Source organism: Artibeus jamaicensis, unplaced genomic scaffold (genome assembly GCF_021234435.1).
Source record: "Artibeus jamaicensis isolate MK-2021 breed Jamaican fruit bat unplaced genomic scaffold, CSHL_Jam_final contig_2259, whole genome shotgun sequence".
NCBI lineage: Eukaryota > Metazoa > Chordata > Mammalia > Chiroptera > Phyllostomidae > Artibeus > Artibeus jamaicensis.
In genome coordinates this window covers 507,426-527,844 of record NW_026521468.1, presented here as the reverse complement: position 1 = coordinate 527,844, position 20,419 = coordinate 507,426, and the positions used below count along the sequence as shown (strand labels likewise).

Below are 20,419 nucleotides of genomic sequence, written 5' to 3'. Positions count from 1 at the left end.
TTTCTGGTAGTAGATCCTTGAATCCATCTTTCTGGGAGCTCAACTGAGACTCAAGAAGATTTTTATTCAATACGGAACACATCAACTCCTGAATCTCTCAGAGAATTCCCAGTCTAAATATGGACAAAGTTACAAAACCAGGAAAACTCTTCTGACCTTCCCCAACCCAGTGGGAAATGTCACGTGACTAAAATATTGCTGGGGATGATTCCTGACTGTCTCATTTCTGAAGAGGTCCTTAATATTACTAATTAAGGAAAAGATCAAACAGTTTTTACATAAGTTTCAAATACAAAGGGAGTAAATTTCTCCTTGGCAATTCCCTGGTAATTACCAAAAAACATAAACAAGGAAAGTCCTGCTTATTGGTCCCAATATTGGGGGTTCAGAGTATAAAAGCAGTAAAACAGAGGGGAATTCATCAGAATCAGAGAAACTCACCTCTGAACAGGAACCCACCCCACACACCTGACACCATGTGCTGCTCCCCTTGCTGCCAGCCCACCTGCTGTGGGTCCAGCTGTGGCGGGTCCGGTTGCTGCTGCCAGCCTTGCTGCCGCCCAACCTGCTGTCAGACCACCTGCTGCAGGACCACCTGCTGCCAGCCCTGCTGCCGTCCTTGCTGTGTGTCCAGCTGCTGCCAGCCCTGCTGCTGTAGCACCCCTTGCTGCCAGCCCAGCTGCTGTGGGTCCAGCTGCTGTGGGTCCAGCTGCTGCCAGCCAGTTTCCTGTTGTCCTGTGTACGTCCACAGAACCTGCTACTACCCCACCTGCTGCTGTGTGCCTGGGTGCATAGCCTATGACTGTGGATCTGGCTGTGGCCAGCCCTGCTGCTGCTGATCACCTTGTTGGAGAACCACCATCTGTGTAAACACCTTCTGTTACCTGACTTGCCATTGTGGAAACAAGTTAACCTTCCAGACTTTGATGACAACCAGCATGTGGGACCACAATTTCTGTGACTCATCTGTCTGTTTAAAGAAACAGCTTGATGGAGTGATTAGAACTTCCCTCAGTTCTCTTCCTACCGTGTGTGTGGATCTTGTCCCAGCTTTGTGCATCCTCAATATGCTGGGATGGTCTTGGCTTTGACTCTGAAGTCAGGAGCAGTGGCTCCCCCTTAAGCAACTTAGTCAAACAATCTTCATAACGTAATTACTAGGTTTTTATAACTGAATAATAAGCTTCATAATCATTATTCCTTACGATGTACTCATGATTCTTGTATAAGGCTTTCTTCTTTCAGCATCACTTTGAATTGTCTGACTTGATGCAGATCTCTTCTCTATGTGTTTCTCAATAAAGTCTATGTCATAACTCATTCATGTTGTGCTTGCTTTATTGTGCAGCATTCCTGATACAGGGCTTTAGATACATATTGCATAATACATGCATCATTCATTCTGAGCATCACAATAGCCCCCTTATCTACAATTTCAGAAAAAAAAATCATTGTGTAATGTCACAAACTAATAATGCACAGACTCAGACCCAGGACTGGGTCTTTGGTTCCTGGCTCAAATCACTTAAATTTTCATGTCAAAATGTAGAAGTCTGAGCCTCGGGTGACTGCATCCATGGCAAGCTGTGGTGCTGTCATCACTCAGTCAAAGTTGTCACTGGGCACGAACACACCATGAGACACTCCAGTAAATTTCCACACTCCAGATGCACTTTTCCCTGCTCTCTACCTCTTCATGGTAACTACCCCTCACCAAACAGTAACTGCTTTCTCTGCTTGCTCCTCCACTGATCTGAGGAGTCCAAACTGATCAGATCACAGCTATAAAATTAGATTATGTCCCCTGACAAAGAAAGCCCCTTTCATAGGAGTAGAACTACTAACCCAGGAGAGCCTAAAGGGATGATGGGATAGGAAGCCCAGAATCCCAAGTATGTTGTAGGGGGTTAAAGTGAAATGGTCATCTCTACTTTCACCCATTATTTCTGAATCCACATACTGACTTTTATGGATATATAACTATAGTACTACATATATGTAAAGCAAATAATGGTCATTGGATCAAAATATATATCACAGTGAGAATTCTGCAAGTTGTTACCTCTACATTGGCATCTTTGCTGTACATCTAAAACCCCATTCCAATTTTTACCAGGCCAGCAATTTCTCTGTTGTGTGATGTATGGTAGATCCATGGTTATGTGCCTATTGTTTACCTTGTTTATCATGGAGTGTGTTCCTCTGGTCCAAAACGGTGCTATCCAGGATCCTAGGACAGTAATACTGTAACCTGGTGGATAGCCTTGCAGACAGAGAAGGCGATTTCCAGTCTCCAAACATGTAATCATAATATGGAAGAACTGCCTTCTTTACAAAAGTGGTGCAGTGTAGAACACTGGCTCTGTGCTGGTGTTTGTTTTCATGATGGACATTGCAGACAAGGGTTCAGCACCATCCTTATGACAACATAAGACCCAAATCAGCACCAGTACTTAGGACAACAGCACATACAACAGAGGAAGCCATGGGGAAAGGGAGCCCTTGCTGTTGATCCAGGAGACTCTGTCCTGCCACATGGTGGCTTTGTTTATGCTCCTTTTGTATGTATTTGTGCACCTGAGGAGGGGGACAGGTTGGGTTATCTCAAACACATAGTTGTGCAGTGTCCTAAGTGGTGGGTACTCTTTGGGGGCACTGAGGTGTGACGCAATGGGAAATACTTTCTGCCCATAGGCCATCCATATCCACATGACTCTCCTCCAAATGTGTTTGTATTCTAATCTTGCTCCATCCAGGAATAGATGCTATTAATCAATCAGGCCTTTCAGCATTTGCAAATAGACATCATTCTTTTTTTTAAAATTTTATTTTATTGGTTATGCCATTTCATTGTTCTATTCCCCCCTTCATTCCCCTCCACCCTGCACCCCCCACTCCTACTATTCCCCTACTTTAGTTTATGACCATGTGTCTCAAGTTCTTTGGATTCTATATTTCGCATACTATTTTTGCCCTCCCCCTATCTATTTTCTACCTACCGTCTATGCTACTTATTTTCTGTACCTTCTCTCCTCTTCTCCTTCTTCCACTCCCCTGTTGCTAACCCTCCATGAGATCTTCATTTCTATGGTTCTGCTCCTGATCTAGCTGTCCTTTTAGCTTGCTTTTGTTTTAGATGCGGTTGTTAATAACTGTGAGTTTGCTGTCCTTTCACTGTTCATATTTTTTATCTTCTTTTTCTTAGATAAGTCCCTTTAACATTTCATATAATAAGGGCTTGGTGATGATGAACTCCTTGAATTTGGTCTTATCTGAGAAGCATTTTATTTGTCCTTCCATTCTAAATGAAAGTTTTGCTGGATAGAGCAATCTTGGTTGTAGGTCTTTGGATTTCATGACTTAGAATACCTCTTTCCAGCCCCTTCTTGCCTTGTAAGGTCTCTTTTGAGAAATCAGCTGACAGTCTGATGGGAACTCCTTTGTAGGTGACTGTCCCCTTATCTCTTGCTGCTTCTAGGATTCTCTCCTTCATTTTAATCTTGGCTAATGTAATTATGATGTGCCTTGGTGTGTTTCTTCTTGGGTCCAAGTTCTTTGGGACTCTCTGAGCTTCCTGGATTTCCTGGAAGTCTTTCCTTCACCATATTGGGGAAATTCTCCTTTATTATTTGTTCAAATAAGTTTTCCACTGGTGGCTGTTCCTTTCCCCTTCTGGTACCCCTATAATTTGGATGTTGGAGCATTTAAAGATGTCCTGGAGGTTCCTAAGCCTCTCCTCATTTTTTTTTGAATTCTTGTTTCTTCATATTTTCCTGTTTGGTCATTTTTTCCTTCCTTTTGGTTCACTTCCTTGATTTGAGTCCCAGTTTACTTTTCATTACTATTGGTTTCCTGTGCATTTCCATTCACTTCAATTAGTTTAGCCTTCATATGTTCCTCTAATTTGTGACTAAAATCAACCAGTTCTGTGAGCATCCTGATCACCAGTGTTTTGAACTATGTATCTGAAAGTTTTGCTATTTCTTTGTCACTTAGATTTATGGGCTCTGGGGCTTTGAGATCTTCTTGACCCATTTTTGGTCTGTTCCTGCCCATTAAATATGAGGAGCAGAGCCTTAGGGGCGGGGTGGGGTCTCCAGGGCGGGGTCGCTTGGTTGTGATGCTGTATGTGGTGGCAGGGTCAGAGTGGGGAAATGGCGTCCCCCTCTCCTGCTTCCTGCCGCTGGATGAGCAGCAAAGCCTTAAGTGTTCACCAGGGTAGGGTCGCTCAGGTTACTGGGTTGTGACGCTGTATGTGGGGGTGGGGTCAGAGCCGGGAAATGGTGGCCCTCTCTGCTGCCTCCTGTTGCTGGGACCTGCTCAGTCCCGTCTCACTGCCCACTCCCTCACCGGTCTATCTGTGCAGGAATGCGCCAGCACAGTCAACCTGCCGTGCCCTTCACCCTTGCTGGCTCCGCTGGTGGCTCACTGGGTTGCACTCACTAGGTTGTTCACTGGGTCAGCCCTTTGCAACCCCATGCCTGGGATTTGTGCTCCTGAGTCGTCTGATTGAGTTTTCCTATGCAACCCTGCTCCACCAGCTGCTGGTTTTGCTCCTCTTACCGGTCAGGCTGAAGAATTCGTTGTTATAGGACTTCCGAAAAGTTCAATTTTCTGTGTTCTGGCTGTGTTTTCTGCTGCTAATATTTTGTTGTCTCTAAACTTGGTTGTGTGAGAAAGCACAGCGTCTCCACCTATGCCTCCATCTTGGCGGAAGTCTCTAGACATCATTCTGTAGCTTCACGTCCTCCACATTCCCATCTCATTGGGAATATTTCCTCTTTTCACTGCCTTTACAGACCAGAAGTTTTTCATCAGTTGTCGTCAAAGTTCTTCATCTGGCATAAAAGCCCATGTTAGGGCAATGAAATGATGAAATTGCAGGTTTTACATGTTTACATATCATAATAAATTTGGTTTTTGCAGAAATCACATGGAATTGTGGTAAGAATATTACCCATGTGTCCTTTAGTCAGTGAGGTGAGCACTAAATTGTGCTCTTTTTCTTGTGTATGCTATAGCTCCTTCTTAGCACTTTGGTTTCAATGTTTATAATTTAAAAAGAGAGGTAAATTTGTGTTATGCCAGGTGTACAAGATAAATAAAACAGACAAAATCTTAGATTATTGAGAAAAAACTACCCTTTACTAAAAATAGGTATGGTGGATAGATTTCTTTCCGCAATTCCTTTGAAAATATAGGAACTGTGGTCTCTTCAAGAAGGTATTTGCCTATAGACTGGCCAACCTGGTAAAAGGGAAAACGTATAAATAAAACACTTCCAGATTAGTCCATGGGTGGACATAATATGTAAGATGGTAGATGAAAAACACAGAAATATTTGTAAGAGATGATGACACAGTACATGTAAGGAACAATTTATGAGTTGAATATATTCTATATTTTCTCCCAAACATAGAGCTAGTGAGTGACAGAGCAGGAATTTGAGAGTCTTTCTTATAATTGAAATCCCATAACCAATCTATTGTATTCTACTTCAACAACAGAAAACTGATGGTTAAAGATAAAATCAGAGATATGTGAATGCAAAATATTTGTGCAAACTCAGTACACAAAATGGACAATGCAAACTTAAAGCATCTTATAAAATTGGCACAGACACAAATAGTAAGATGATAACAAATATCTGCATATTTCAAGGATATTATAGTCTATGAGACCAGAATCTAGAACATTTTAAATGTTTAGAGAAACTACTCTTAAGTTCATCTTCACAATAAAGATCCAAATGGCAGGGCCATGGGAAGGGCCATGGGGAAATAAGCATCATAAAATACATGCAGTCAATAGGGAACTGCTGTATTGAGAAGTTAATTCCATGAGGTGGGGAAATTGTGGCAGAGATCAGAGTAAAGGGAATGTGATTTTGCAGCATGGAATATGAGGAGACAAGGTGTCTAACGGGGGGGGGGGGACTGCTCAGCAATGCCATTCTGACTGTCTAATCACAAGGGAACCCAATGAGCAAAAGATGCAGGAGGCTGGGGGTTGGGGGATGTATGCTCACATTAGAATGCTCTCTTTATGACAGATATTAGCAATAGGTATGGGCTACCATGGGGGTAGGAAGTCACATCTCTGGAGTTATTAAAGCATCAACCAAACAACCAGTTTGCAGATACTGGAATGTTGTACCTTCGATTTGCACTCTCTGTGAGTGAATTCTATCGGGGGACTCTAAGAGTCCTTTCTATTGATGAGTCTCTTGGAGGTTCCTAAATTCTCTGTCTTGTTTAAGCACTGTAACTGAGTGCTTGCTGGCATTGCTGTCATTCACAGAAGTCCACCACAAGCATTCAAAGATGTAACATTAAAATAAATATTAGTGCACCATGAAATGGTTATCCATTCATCTAGAGAAAAAAGTTCTCTCCCCAAATTCTTTCAAGTTGGTTTTTATAATTGTAACATATGTATAAGGGGCTGAATTTGATTCTTGCAGACTCAGACAACTGATACCATTTACTCACAATGAGTGAGTTCACCTCTTGGGGCATAACTTTATCCATCCCCATAAATTAGTAAGCCTATTTATGAAATATAATTATAAAGGTAGTAACTATAGTTTTATATTCTATTTGACCAGTTAGCACGAGTGTCAAAAAGGGAAGTCAAATAATAACAGGAAGTTTACTTTCTGAGCAAAGAATCAGAAGTAATTTAGAAGAACAAAATGTTTACTGGCATCCCCTGCACTCATGTCAAACACATGGTCTTGCCTATGGAACTGGAAGACTCAGGTGCAATGTCTCCTCCCCTGTGTGGTGCTAGCTGGGCACTGCCCACCTTTGCCTATGTACCTCTCCTGGCTCTGAGCTTCCATGGTTGACTGCCATATACCCTTTTAAGAAATACCCATTCATTTGTCCAAGTCCTCAACCAGCCTGTCAGATATACTGCTCATCTTGATAACATGCTTTCTTTCTGAAGTGCCCTGCATGCATTGGTTCTGTTCCTGTTTGTGTCTTTAAGGTCAGCTTTAGGAGGGCAATCCTGTCATCTGTAGAGAATATGACTGTGCATGTAAAATGTCCAAAAAGCAACTATTAGAAATAATCATGAGCACGTTTCTGTAGGCTAAGAAGTCCAAGAGCAAGTTGATCACAGATTAGGTGTCTGCTTGAACCTACTTCCTGGTTTGCAAATGGCTGCTCAATTGCTGTATCCTCCAAAGACAGAGAAACAGAGGGGTTGGGTGGGGTGAGGGGCTCTGGCCTCTTTTTCTAGTTATCAGAGCACTAATCCTATCATGAGGGACTTGTCCTCATATCCTCAGCCAAATACAATTACTCTCAAAGATTCCTCCTCCAAATTCCATTACATCAGGTGTTAGGGCTTCAGCATGTAAATTTTGGGAGGGGACATTCAATTCATAGTAGTGAGGTAACAAACACATCATCTGCAATCTGCCCTTTGCTCTTCTTAGATCAATCTCCGTTTCTTTAAGGCGGCGGATGGCCACAGTTTCTAGAACTAAAAGAAGAAAAGGAGGAGAAAGAGTAGGATTAGGAGACAAGAGAAAAAGAGCAAAGAAGCTTTATAACTCCAGGAACTAGAAAAAGAAGAATTAAGAAAGACCAAAGTTAGTAGAAGGAAAAAAGTAACAAAAATAATAGCTGAAAGAATCAAAATGCAGATAAAAAGACAATAGAAAAGATGAATGAAACTAAGAGGTGGTATTTAGAAAGAAAAACAAACAGAAAAACCTTTAGCTAGACTCATAAAAAATAATAGACAGAAGACTCAAATAAATAAAATCAGGAATGAAAGAAAATGCTACCTGAACAATAACATTAAATTTTTTTAAAAAAATTAAGAGAGATGTTACAACTGTTATATAAGAAATATAAAAATTCATAAAAGACTACTAAAAAAATTGTATACCAACAAATTGGATAATCTAGAAAAATAAATAATCTCTTAGAAACAAAATCTGACAAAAAATTTATAAAGAAATAGATAATCCAAACAGAATCATACTAAAAATAAATGGACTCAATAAAAAACCTCCCACAAACGTAAGTCCAGAAATAGATGGCTTCACTAGTGAATTCCACCAATCATTTAAAAAAGAATTAATACCAGTGTTTCTCAAACTCTTCCAAGTAATAGAAGAGGAGGGAACACTTCCAGTTCCATTTATAAGGCCAGCATTACCCTGATACCAAAATCAAACAAGGACACCAAGAAAGAAAGTTACATATCAATATCCATAATGAACAAAGATGGAAAATTCTCAACAAAATATTAGCAAAGAGAATTCAACAAAAGACTAAAGGTATATGATTAAAGGAATCATATACCTTGGTCAAATGGGATTGATGCCAGGGATGCAAAGATGGCAAGATATCCACAAATCAGTGTGACTCATCACATTAACAAAATGAAGGATAAAAATCATATGATGATCTCAATAGAGGCAGAGAAACATTAGACAAAATTCAACACCCACTTATGCTAAAAATACCAACAAGGAGTATATAGGGAGAACATACCTCAACATAATTAAGGCCATATACCACAGCCCACAGCTAACTTCAAACTCAATGGTGAAAAGCTGAAAGCTTTTTCTTTAAGATCAAAGTCAACACAAGACTGTCACACAATTCTTTCATTCAACACAGTATTGCAAGTTCTAGCCAAAGTAATTAGGCAAGAAAAAGAAATAAGGCCATGTAAATCAGAAAGGAAGAAGTAAAAGTCACTCCATTTGTGGATGATAGAATATTATGTATTAAAAAACCCTAAATACTGTTAGAAATAATTAACAAATTCAAGAAAGTTTCAGCCCTGGTCAGGTGGCTCAGTTTGTTGAAACATCATCCCATGCACCAAAAGGCTGCAGGTTCAATTACTAGTCAGGGCACATACCTAGGTTGCAGGTTCAGTCCCAGGCTGGGGCATGTAAGGGAGGCAACCAATCAATGTCTCTCTCTCACATCAATCTCTCTCTCTCTCTCTGCCTCCCTTCCTCTTTCTCTAAATATATCCTTGAGTGAGGATTTAAAAAAGTTACAGTCTATAAAATCAATAGTTTATAGACTATTTGATAGTCGACCTTCCCCAAAGAGAGCAGGAAATATCACATGACCATGTGATATCACATGATCAGAAATGTTTCTGAGGATGACTCCTCACTGTCTCATTTCTGGAAAACATTGTTAGGTAGAATTTCTGATTAAGAAAAAGATCAAAAGGTAATTTACATAAACCTCAAGAAATAATTTCCTTTTAGACAAATCCAAGATAATTATCAAAACAAAACAAAAAAACAACAAGAAAAGTCCTGCTTATTGGTCCCAACATTGGAGGTTCAGAGTATAAAAGCCTCAGAACAGAAGACATCATCAGAATCTGAGAAACTCACCTCTCAACACAAACCCACCCTGCATATCTGACACCATGTGTTGCTCCCCTTGCTGCCAACCCACCTGCTGCAGGACCACCTGCTGCAGAACCACCTGCTGCCAGCCTTGCTGCCGCCCTTGCTGTGTGTCCAGTTGCTGCCAGCCTTGCTGCTGTAGCACTCCTTGCTGCCAGCCCAGCTGCTGCGGGTCCAGCTGCTGCGGGTCCAGCTGCTGCGGGTCTGGCTGCTGCCAGCCAGTTTCCTGTTGTCCTGTGTACGTCCACAGAACCTGCTACTACCCCACCTGCTGCTGTGTGCCTGGGTGCATAGCCTATGACTGTGGATCTGGCTGTGGCCAGCCCTGCTGCTGCTGATCACCTTGTTGGAGAACCACCATCTGTGTAAACACCTTCTGTTACCTGACTTGCCATTGTGGAAACAATTGTCTTCCTCAACAGTTATGCTGGACTATAACTTCTGTGACTCATCGGCCTGATTAAAAGTTCTGAGTCAGCACGGTGGAGTTCACAGGACTTCCACCTTCCTCCTGCGCATATGGATCATGTGCCAGTTTCATGAATCCTCGATATGGAGTTAGGGCCTTGGCTTTGATTTTGAAGTAGGATCACCCAGTTCCTCTAAGTAACTTCTCATAACTTTTCATAGGTTTCCGTGATTGACTAAGGATCTTCCTAATCATACATTCTTTATCAATGTACTTATAATTCTTGTATCATGCTTTCCCATTTTATAATTACTTTGAGTTGTCTTTGTAGAAGCAGGAGTCTTACCTGTGTTTCTTAATAAATTCTATATCATAATTCATCTATATTGTGTTTTATTTATTGTACAGAATCCCTGACTTAAGGGATTAAATATATATTGCATACCATATGCATTATCCATCTGAGCATCCTAAGAGCCTTACCCCATCATCGGTATCACCAAATTCCAGGGGGAAAAAACCATTTCATTGTACAATGTTAAATAGCTAATACTGAAGAGACTTAGGTCCACAAGGGGCTTCTTCTGTTCCTGGTCAGAGGCATTTACATCTACATATCAAAGATGTAGATGCCTGAAACTCCCGATACATCCAATTGACACACTGGGGTTGCTGTCATTGCTCATTTCTTGGTAAGAGATAAAGGCATGCATTCTCCGTGAGGGATCTTACACAGAAAACAGATGATGGACACTAGAAGCATCTTTAGAAAGTGACACAGATAAAACTAATGAGAAATAAATGTGAATGCCCATATATTTCATGGAACTTGTGTTCCACTAAGATAGAATCTAATATATTTAAAATATACAGGATAAGTACTTTAAACTTCATGCAAACAAAAAAAGATTTAGCTGGAAAGGTCAGCAACAGGGGCCTTGGTGAAGGGGGCAGGAGAGGGTGTCGGGGTGAGTATCTTCAAGTTCATGCAGGCACCAGGGAATTGCTGTTCCTAGTCAGAAGTGCATCCCACATGGTGGGGAAAACCACGCAGAGATTGGAGTACAATGAATGTGGTTTTTCAGTACAGAATAGCAGGAGATAGTTTGTCTAATGTGGGGAGAAAGTTCTTGGCAGTGCCGTTCAGACTAATACAAGTAATACCAGGTGGGAGAGGATGCCAAGGGCCAGGGGGATTGGATGTTAACCTTACAAAGCCCCGCTTTATGGGACATGTTAGCAAGTACGAAAGGCTACCACAGAGGCAGGAACTCACATCACTGTAGGCATCTACATGTCCACTAATCAACCAGTTCACAGACACTGAGATGTTGATCAGGGGTTTTTCAGCTTCAGCAGCTCAATTTCGTCAGAGAACTCTAAGGGTCTCTGCATTCCTGAGTGTCTGCAAAGTCCCTAAATATCTCTGTCTTGTTCAGTCAGTTCAGTTAGTTGACTGATTGCTGAGAGTGTGTCATTCTCTGAAGTCCATAGCATTCAAAGCCATAGCGTTTTTAAAGAAAAATACAGGCTTTTGATGAAATAATTTAACCATTCAATCTGGGGATAAAAGGAAGCTGTCTTTCCAGCACCTTAACAAACAGACCAGAGCTGAACTTCACTCTTGGGGGTTTAAAAAGATGATCTTATTTACATAGGAAGGGTGAACCCAGGCCTTAGGGAGTAACAACTTCATTCAAGCCCATAAAACTCACATGGAAATATCTTAGTTACAATAGTAAATGTAATACTGAAGACTTCATAAGTCTTTGGGGCTAGTCATTTCCCTATGCACGCATACCTAAAAAGAACTCAACTATCAACCAGAAGGTTACTTTCTGAACAAGGGTTCCAAAGAGCTCAGTGAGAAACACTGAAAGTTTCATGGCATCTCAGGCATTCATGATGAAAACGTGACCTTGCTTAAGGACCTAGAAGATGCCTGTGCAGGTCCCTCTCCCCTATTCCCCGTGTGGCTGTGTTGTGAGCCCTTGGAAAGTGGGCCTTTCCTGTTGCTTCTCTCAATTTCCATGGTTGACCACCCCACCCCACTTACATATTTATTTCTGCAAAATCTTTAGCTAGGATCAGGTTAATTCTTCTAATGTTCAAGCCATCTTTTCTCTTTGAGGCACCTTGGTGTGATTCTGCTCTGTTCCCCTCTTTGGGGGTCACTTTTAAATTCTTTTCAGGACACTCTTATAGGCTTTATTTTACAGTTATTTGGACATTCCTGAGGTCACCCCAACTGTGCCATTTCTGACATGTTAGTGCATACTTCCTTTTGAATCATTTCTGCTGTAACACTTAAGAGCCAATAATTTATATCATAAAAGTACAGATCACGTACCATGCAAATGTATACTTGAAACCCACATAGTCTTATTAATGACTGTCACCCCAAGAAATTTCATTAAGAATATTTTTAAAAGTCTACTTTTAGGTACTATAGGATTTCTTCTCCAATGTCTTTCATACTATAATTATAAAACTGAGTGAAGTAGGTCTCTCTTAGACAGTTGCATAGGCTTTTACCTTTTAAGCGTTTATTGGTCAGGTGATAATTCAATATTATCAGCTTGTTACTTCTGATCCATAAATTGTACTTCTCCCCCAAGATTCTCTTCAATGAGTTGTGCTGATGCTTACATATTCTATAGTAATTTCATGATCCTACAGTGTGAGTTGTGGGTTAAAGACAATTTCTCAGTTAAATTCTCAAGAACAATACAATACTGTTGGGGAAACAAACAATTAGTCGTTTCTGAAAATTATGTTCACCAAATGACCTATATTGGAAATTAATAATTTGCCTACTTTAAAAATAAATGGTATATCTAGAAATAGTTTAAACAAGTAGTCAGAACCAAAGATAAATCAGGTATCATCTTCACTAATCCAGCTCCCTCATGGAGAGAAGCGGGGGAGAGAGAGAGAAAGAGAGAGAATAAACCAAACGCGTCATTAATGAGTTGAGGTCACTGACTCTACTGGTAAACAAAGGTCATACTAGAGTCACCTGGTCTTCCCAGTTTGCCCAGAGTCAACCAAGTTATAGGACTGAAAGTCTCATGTCCCTGGAAACCTTTTTGTTCTGGGTTATCAGGACTATGGGTCACCCAGCAAGTGAAATGACTGATGCTTTCAGTCCCAGCTTCAGTTCCTGCCCACCTGCTTGGGGTCTGCCCTGCATTGAAGAGAAACTAGGGCAGACATCCTCCACTCGGCATCTGCAACAGGCCTGGGATACACGGGTGGGATAGGTTGGTCCAAAGGGACGGTTGTCATTGTCTACAATCAGGCCTTTGTGGGGAAACAGACTTGGACTCAAGTGTGGATTCAGTTGGTCCCTCTGACACAACAGCCTCCTGCCCCTCATCACAGGGATATGCCCCAACCTCAGTCAGCCCAAGGGATAAAACTGGGGAGGGCATGTGTCCTCAATCCATGCAGGAACAGTGCTGGTGATGACACCACCTTCCTTCTGATCTGAAGACATTTCAATGAATTATTCTCAATTAAGAAACAGATTAGACACTTTTCTAAAGATTCATATCATAAGAAACCAACTTCCTCCTTGGCTATTTCCCTGTGATGACCAAAACAACATAAACAAAAACCAAGAGGGTCATGCTCATTGGTCCCAACATTGGGGGGTCCAGTGTATAAAAACCCCAGAACTCTAGAAGAAGGCATCAGAATCTGAGAAACTCACCTGTGAGCAGAAACTCACCTTCCATCCCTGACACCATGTGCTGCTCCCCTTGCTGCCAGCCCACCTGCTGTGGGTCCAGCTGTGGCGGGTGTGGTTGCTGCTGCCAGCCTTGCTGCCGCCCAACCTGCTGTCAGACCACCTGCTGCAGGACCACCTGCTGCCAGCCTTGCTGCCGCCCCTGCTGCGTGTCCAGCTGCTGCCAGCCCTGCTGCCGCCCCTGCTGCGTGTCCAGCTGCTGCCAGCCTTGCTGCCGCCCCTGCTGTGTGTCCAGCTGCTGCCAGCCTTGCTGCCGCCCCTGCTGCGTGTCCAGCTGCTGCCAGCCTTGCTGCCGCCCCTGCTGCGTGTCCAGCTGCTGCCAGCCCTGCTGCCGCCCCTGCTGCGTGTCTAGCTGCTGCCAGCCCTGCTGCCGCCCTTGCTGCGTGAGCAGCTGCTGCCAGCCCTGCTGCCGCCCCTGCTGCGTGTCCAGCTGCTGCCAGCCTTGCTGCCGCCCCTGCTGAGTGTCCAGCTGCTGCCAGCCTTGCTGCCGCCCCTGCTGTGTGTCCAGCTGCTGCCAGCCCTGCTGCCGCCCCTGCTGCGTGTCCAGCTGCTGCCAGCCCTGCTGCCGCCCAACCTGCTGTCAGACCACCTGCTGCAGGACCACCTGCTGCCAGCCTTGCTGCCGCCCTTGCTGCTGCTGACTGCCTCTCCAGAGAACCACCACCTTCACATCCCACCTGTTAACTGACTCACCATTTTGACTTCACTACCTAGACTTTGCTGACAGCCAGCATGTTTGATCATAATTTCTGTTCTTTATTTGCCTGATGAATACTCTGAAGCAGCTTGAAGGAGTGCAGAGGGCTACTCCTGGTCCTCTTCCTCCAGTGTGTGTGGGTCATGGGCCAGCTCCATGCGTCCTTGATATGCTGTTATGGTCTCTGCTTTGACTCTGCATCAGGGTCTTCAGCCTCTCCCTCCATGTACCTTAGAAAAATGAATTCTTATAACTGTTACTTAGGTTTTCTCCAACTATTGAAAATCTTCACAGTCATGTTTTCTGTATCAGTGTACTCATGGTTCTTGTAATCCTGCTTTCTTCTTTTCCTGGACACTTTGAGTTGGCTCCCTCGATGCAGGGAGTCTTACCTATATTTCTTAATAAATTCTGTACCATTGTGCATCCCATATTGCGTTTTGTTTTAGTGTCCAGCACTCCTGATGTAAAGATGATACACATGTTGCATATGACATGCATTGTCCACTCTGAGCCTCATCTAGTCCCCCACAAATAATTATCTCCATCCTTCACGTGGGCACCTTTCATGGGGTGATGTTACACAGCTGAGATGGGCAGACTCAGACTCAGAGCCCGGACTGTGTCTTACACCTCTGCTCACTGGCACTGAAGTTTCTACTTCAAGACAAATCAGGAAAGAAATCTTGGGCCTGAGCACGAGCAAGTTGTTCGTTTGAGTGTCTTTCACCACGGAAGCAATATCTCTTGTACATACATGTAGATAACACCTGCATACAAAGTTCTTCCCAAATTGGTGTCCCATACCTCAGCTACATATTAGGGCAGCAGGAGCTGCATTTTAGAGCCCTACTGGGTGCAGGATCCTTTCCTGTCTTTGGTGCTGTCTAGCTACTCATGCTCTCAAGCGCATCCAATGCTGGGGAGCATCCAGTGCATCCTCACGAGGAAGGACTCATCTAAAGAGACTCCTTTGCCCTCATGTAAATCCGACTGTTGTGTGGCCTCCTTCTCCTGAGCACCTACTGACCAGAGTAGAAGGGAGTAAGTCATTCCCAGCAGAACACTGTATGTTCCCCAGCTTTGAGGCAGTTTCCCATTCTGATGAAAACATTGAGAGAACGTAGTGAGAACAAAGTTGGGAAGTGAGAAACGATGCAGGGGGCATGTGTGACTAAATACCTGACCCCTCTCAGGAAACAGAGACTCTCCTGTGCTTCCTCAGTCAACTAGGAAGCATTTGGGAGAGAGAGAAACTTACGTTCCAGGGGCACAGGAAGAACATGAGAAAGAAGAACAGGAGAAGAGGCTGTGCATGCCTAGTGGCCGTGATGGACAGAAGGCTGGTGCTTTGGTCCGGAACAAGCAATGCTGCCTGGACCTTCTTGGAGGTGAGGTTGGAGCAGTTTGGAGCCTGGGCCACCTCCTCAGGAACAGTAGTGGGACCTCTGATGCACCAGCCAGGCTGGTGTCTGGGACACATGCTAAGTTCTGAGGCTGTGAATCTGGGAGGCTCTGAAGAGACTGCCAAGGCCAGACTTGCTGATTGCTGTTCCTTGGTGGCTGTTTGGGTGATTGACATGAGAAACAAACATGTTCTGGGGGACCCACTATCTGCTGGGTATACAGTAAGCACCTTATCTACATATCTTTAATTCTTGAAGAAATTTTCAAAGGAGGTACAAATGTTCCCATGTTAGAGATGAGGAAATTGAAACTGAGGAGGTAAAGCAATGTCATAGTTCAGTTTCTCCCAGAAGTGACTCTGCAAAAAAGAGGTAAGTGAATGGAGTTTATTTGCAAAGAGCAGGTCTCACTGGTTAGGGAGTGTGGATGTGAGACAGGAAAGGAGCACTGTGGGAGAAGCCAGTGTCACAGTGGCCACTGAAGTGTAGACCTAAGGGAAAGTATCAGAAATGCTGTAAAGCACACACTGTAGGATTATCCCAACCGAGTAATGCGCGAGCTGACTCTGTGCCAACCAACTCTCCAGAAGCATCAGTTGAGTGTTTTTTTCAGTGTGACACACACAAACAGCATGCCTGTCAGTGACTGCAAGGAAAAACCTAACCCTTAGGCACAGAGATAAAAACTTCCACCAAGTCCAAACCCGCTAAGATCCAAATTATATGGGTGGTATATTTAAAACCTCATTTACAATCTGCAATTTTTCTCCTCTGAAATCCAATACTGGGTTCTTCAGTGTGGTGGAAACCCATGGTTCCTATAAGAATAGGAATAAGGATGATGAAAGGTGGGGCGGTAGAGGAGGAGGTGATGAAGAAGAGGAGAAGGAAGAAGGAGGAAGAGGAGGAGGGGAGTGAGGAGAAGGAAAAGGAGAAAGGAAAGGAGGAGGAGGAAGGGGAGGGAAACACAGAGAGAGAGAGAGAGAGAGAGAGAAGAAGGAAGAAAAAGAGGAAGAAAGAAAGCAAACAAAAACAACACAGTAAATGTGTAGTCAGTGATTTGAGGTCACTGATTCTGCTGGTTAACAAGATTAGGAATTGAGTGACAGCCCATCCTGCCTGGCCCCAACTGCCTTAGTTGTACCACTGGAAAGTCCCAGTTTCGGGAAACCCCTTCATCCTGGATAATAGGATTACCGGTCACCCAGCAGGTAAAATGACTGATATTTTCAGTCCTGGCTTCTGCATTTACCCATCTCCTTTGGTCTGCCCTGCATATTATGCCAAACATTCTCCACTCAAGGGTCTATGATAGAACTGAGGAACACGGGTAGGGCGGGCTGCTCCAGAGGGCTCTCTGTCATGGTCTTGAATCAGGCTTTTGTGGGGAAACAGGCTTGGACTCAAGCATGGTTTCCCTTCGTCCCTTTGAACAGATTAGCATCATGCCACACACCACAGGGATACGTCACATTTGAAGTCAGCTGGAGAAACAAACTGGGGAGGACACCTGTCCTGACCCTTAGGAGGCCATCAGGGACTTTATCATACAACCAGGATGTGATCAAAGTTGAATGATGCTGACGATGTGACCACCTTCCTTTTATCTAGAAAAGTCTGTATGAATTATTCTCAATTCAGAAACACATTAAACATTTGTTTTCTAAAGATTCATATCATTTAAGAAACAACTTCCTTTTTACATCTCCCCCAGTGAATATGGAAAACAAATATAAGCAACAACAAGAAAAGTTGTGCTCCGGGTCCAAACTTCGGGAGGTACCATGTATCAAAGCCCAGCATAGGAGGAGTCATGGGATTCTGGAAATTTTACCACTGAAGAGGAGTTCATACTCCATTCCTGACACCATGACCCATTTGTGCTGCTCCCCTTCTTGCCAACCTGCCTGCTGTGGGACCACCTGCTGTGGGACCACCTGCTGCCAACCCACCTGCTACTGTAGCCCTTGCTGTGTGTCCAGCTGCTGCCAGCCTTCCAGCTGCTGATCATCTCACCATGGAATCTTGTCACACAAACTAACATTCTGAGATTCAACCTGTCACCTCTTCAGTCACTGCTACAATAACCAGGCTTCACTGACATCCAGCTACCACCATCTTCCTATTAGTCATTCTTGATTACAAGGTTCTGTGCATAGGCATGGTGAGATGCAGTCAACTTCAGCCCATTTTCCTCACCTTTACTTGCTGTTATCTCTGTGAGAGCTCAAGTGTTAGGTCCCCTTGACCTACAGTCATTGTGTCAGCCTTGCAGAAATGATCGCCACTTTCCCTGTAAGTCAGCTAAAGCACAACTCATTAGCATAGGCTTCCTCCATGTTTACTATATTATTGTGATCGTTTTTCTAATGTGTTCATTACCAAGCAGACTGGGGCCCATCCTCGTGGCACCTTGGAGAATGACCCAACTATTAATGCTGGAAGGAATAGGCCTTTATTACAATATGCCAACTTTGGGGTGTCTCAGAGCACCTCAGCTCAGAGCCCTCCTTTCCCATGAGACCCAGCACTTCCCTGCTCCCCACCAGGCTGCTAACCAAAAACATGCTCAAAAGTTTCCCATTTTCTTATCTGTGCAGGATCTGGAATATGTTGTCATCAGTGTCCATGTACTAGTTGAGAAAAGGCACAAGTGCTGAGAGCCCAGGTGAAGTCCAGGGACAGCAGGTCAGGACCTTGCAAGGAAGTCCTTGGCAGCCCTGGAGTCAGGTAGAGCAGGCACGGTCACAGCAGCAGCATCTCCTGGCTTATTAGCCCAGGCCACATGGCCAGAATAAAAATTTACATTCTACCACATACAAGAGCATAAAAATAAAATATCTAGGAAAAATCTAATGAAAGATGGGCAAGATTAGTAATCTCACCAAGAAATTCCATGAGCAACCTACTGCTAGGTGTGTATATATCCACAAGAAACCTCTATCTATGTTCACCAAATGACCTACACTAAAAATTCATAGAAGCACTATTTTTAATAGTTCGAAACTGTAAAAAACTACATGTTTCTCATGTTGACTATAATTTATTATAGTCAACAAATAAATTGCATCATATTAATTCAGTGGAATATTTTACAGCAACAGCTATGAAAAACTGCAAATAATTATGTTGTCAAATCTCACAGTCGTAATGTAGAGAAGAGCCAATTCTATAGTTCTTCATTTACATAAAGGTCCAAGAGAGTGAAGCTGACCTGCAGGGTTACGAGTCAACACAGTGATTGGCAAGCATTGGGGATGTGTGAGGCCATATAATTTGAGGGATTTGGGTTAATTTCTATTTCTTAATCTGGTTGTATTTTGATATACTGCATTATATTGGGAATTAATAATTTGCATACTTTAAAAAAATGGTTTATCTAAAAATAGCTTAAACAACTAGTCAGAGCCAAAGATAAATCAAGTATCATCTTCACTAACCCAGCTCCCTCATGGAGAGAAGCGGGGGAGAGAGAGAGAGAAAGAGAGAATAAACTAAATGTGTCATCAATGACTAGAGGTCACTGACTCTACTGGTAAAGAAGGGTCATACTAGAGTCACCTGGTCTTCCCAGTTTGTCCAGAGTCGACCAAGGTAAAGGCCTAAAAGTCCTATGTCTCAGGAAACCGCTTTGTCCTTGGTAATCAGAACTATCGGTCACCCAGCAAGTGAAATGACTGATGCTTTCAATCCCAGCTTCAGTTCCTACCCACCTGCTTGGGGTCTGCCCTGCATATGGAGAGAAACTAGGGCAGACATCCTCTACCTGGTGTCTGCAACAGGCCTTGGATACACGGGTGGGGTAGGTTGCTCCAGAGGGACGGTTGTCGTTGTCTACAATCAGGCCTTTGTGGGGAAACAGACTTGGACTCAAGTGTGGATTCAGTTGGTCCCTCTGACACAACAGCCTCCTGCCCCTCATCACAGGGATATGCCCCAACCTCAGTCAGCCCAAGGGATAAAACTGGGGAGGGCATATGTCCTCCATCAAAGCAGGAACAGTGCTGGTGATGACACCACCTTCCTTCTGATCTGAAGACATTTCAATGAATTATTCTCAATTAAGAAACATACTAGATACTTTTCTAAACATTCATATCATTAAAGGAGCAACTTCCTCCTTGGCTATTTCCCAGTGATGACCAAAACAACATAAACAAAAACCAAGAGGGTCATGCTCATTGGTCCCAACATTGGGGGGTCCAGTGTATAAAAACCCCAGAACTCTAGAAGAAGGCATCAGAATCTGAGAAACTCACCTGTGAACAGAAACTCACCTTCAATCCCTGACACCATGTGCTGCTCCCCTTGCTGCCAGCCCACCTGCTGTGGGTCCAGCTGTGGCGGGTGTGGTTGCTGCTGCCAGCCTTGCTGCCGCCCAACCTGCTGTCAGACCACCTGCTGCAGGACCACCTGCTGCCAGCCTTGCTGCCGCCCTTGCTGTGTGTCTAGCTGCTGCCAGCCTTGCTGCCGCCCTTGCTGTGTGTCTAGCTGCTGCCAGCCCTGCTGCCGCCCAACCTGCTGTCAGACCACCTGCTGCCAGCCTTGCTGCCGCCCTTGCTGTGTGAGCAGCTGCTGCCAACCCTGCTGCCGCCCCTGTTGTGTGTCCAGCTGCTGCCAGCCTTGCTGCCGCCCCTGCTGCGTGTCCAGCTGCTGCCAACCTTGCTGCCGCCCTTGCTGTGTGAGCAGCTGCTGCCAGCCCTGCTGCCGCCCCTGCTGCGTGTCCACCTGCTGTCGGCCTTGCTGCTGCTGA

General features: G+C 43.8%; 3 protein-coding genes across 5 annotated transcripts; all 3 read left to right on the top strand.

The window, feature by feature from the left end:
* The first annotated feature begins 476 nt into the window (after positions 1-476).
* On the top strand, positions 477-839 carry LOC119037537 (keratin-associated protein 9-2-like). The gene has a single exon (XM_037129751.2). The coding sequence runs from the start codon at positions 477-479 to the stop codon at positions 837-839; it is 363 nt and encodes a 120-aa protein (XP_036985646.2).
* Positions 840-13,562: 12,723 nt separating this feature from the next.
* LOC128626771 (keratin-associated protein 9-7-like) lies at positions 13,563-14,204 on the top strand. Its single transcript, XM_053661289.1, has 3 exons — positions 13,563-13,600; positions 13,676-13,870; positions 14,072-14,204. The coding sequence occupies exons 1-3, from the start codon at positions 13,563-13,565 to the stop codon at positions 14,202-14,204; spliced, it is 366 nt and encodes a 121-aa protein (XP_053517264.1).
* A 3,331-nt stretch (positions 14,205-17,535) lies between these two features.
* LOC119037538 (keratin-associated protein 4-12-like) lies at positions 17,536-20,419 on the top strand. Of its 3 annotated transcripts, none has more exons than XM_053660652.1 (2): positions 17,536-17,620; positions 19,953-20,419. In XM_053660652.1, the coding sequence occupies exons 1-2, from the start codon at positions 17,536-17,538 to the stop codon at positions 20,417-20,419; spliced, it is 552 nt and encodes a 183-aa protein (XP_053516627.1). The 3 variants fall into 3 exon arrangements, with proteins under 3 accessions (XP_053516627.1, XP_053516629.1, XP_053516626.1); XM_053660654.1 differs by having other exon boundaries at positions 17,536-17,622; positions 19,964-20,419; XM_053660651.1 differs by having other exon boundaries at positions 17,536-17,623; positions 19,956-20,419.

Excerpts from the sequence above, each read along its gene's own strand:
- LOC128626771 (XM_053661289.1), top strand. The coding sequence starts at position 13,563 with ATGTGCTGCTCCCCTTGCTGCCAGCCCACCTGCTGTGG. Across the intron at positions 13,601-13,675 it reads TGCCAGCCCACCTGCTGTGG|GACCACCTGCTGCCAGCCTT; the intron begins GTCCAGCTGTGG and ends CACCTGCTGCAG. Across the intron at positions 13,871-14,071 it reads TGCTGCCGCCCCTGCTGCGT|CTGCTGCCAGCCCTGCTGCC; the intron begins GTCCAGCTGCTG and ends CTGTGTGTCCAG.
- LOC119037538 (XM_053660652.1), top strand. The coding sequence starts at position 17,536 with ATGACCCATTTGTGCTGCTCCCCTTCTTGCCAACCTGCCTGCTGTGGG. Across the intron at positions 17,621-19,952 it reads CACCTGCTGCCAACCCACCT|CTGACACCATGTGCTGCTCC; the intron begins GCTACTGTAGCC and ends CACCTTCAATCC.
- LOC119037537 (XM_037129751.2), top strand. The coding sequence starts at position 477 with ATGTGCTGCTCCCCTTGCTGCCAGCCCACCTGCTGTGGGTCCAGCTGT.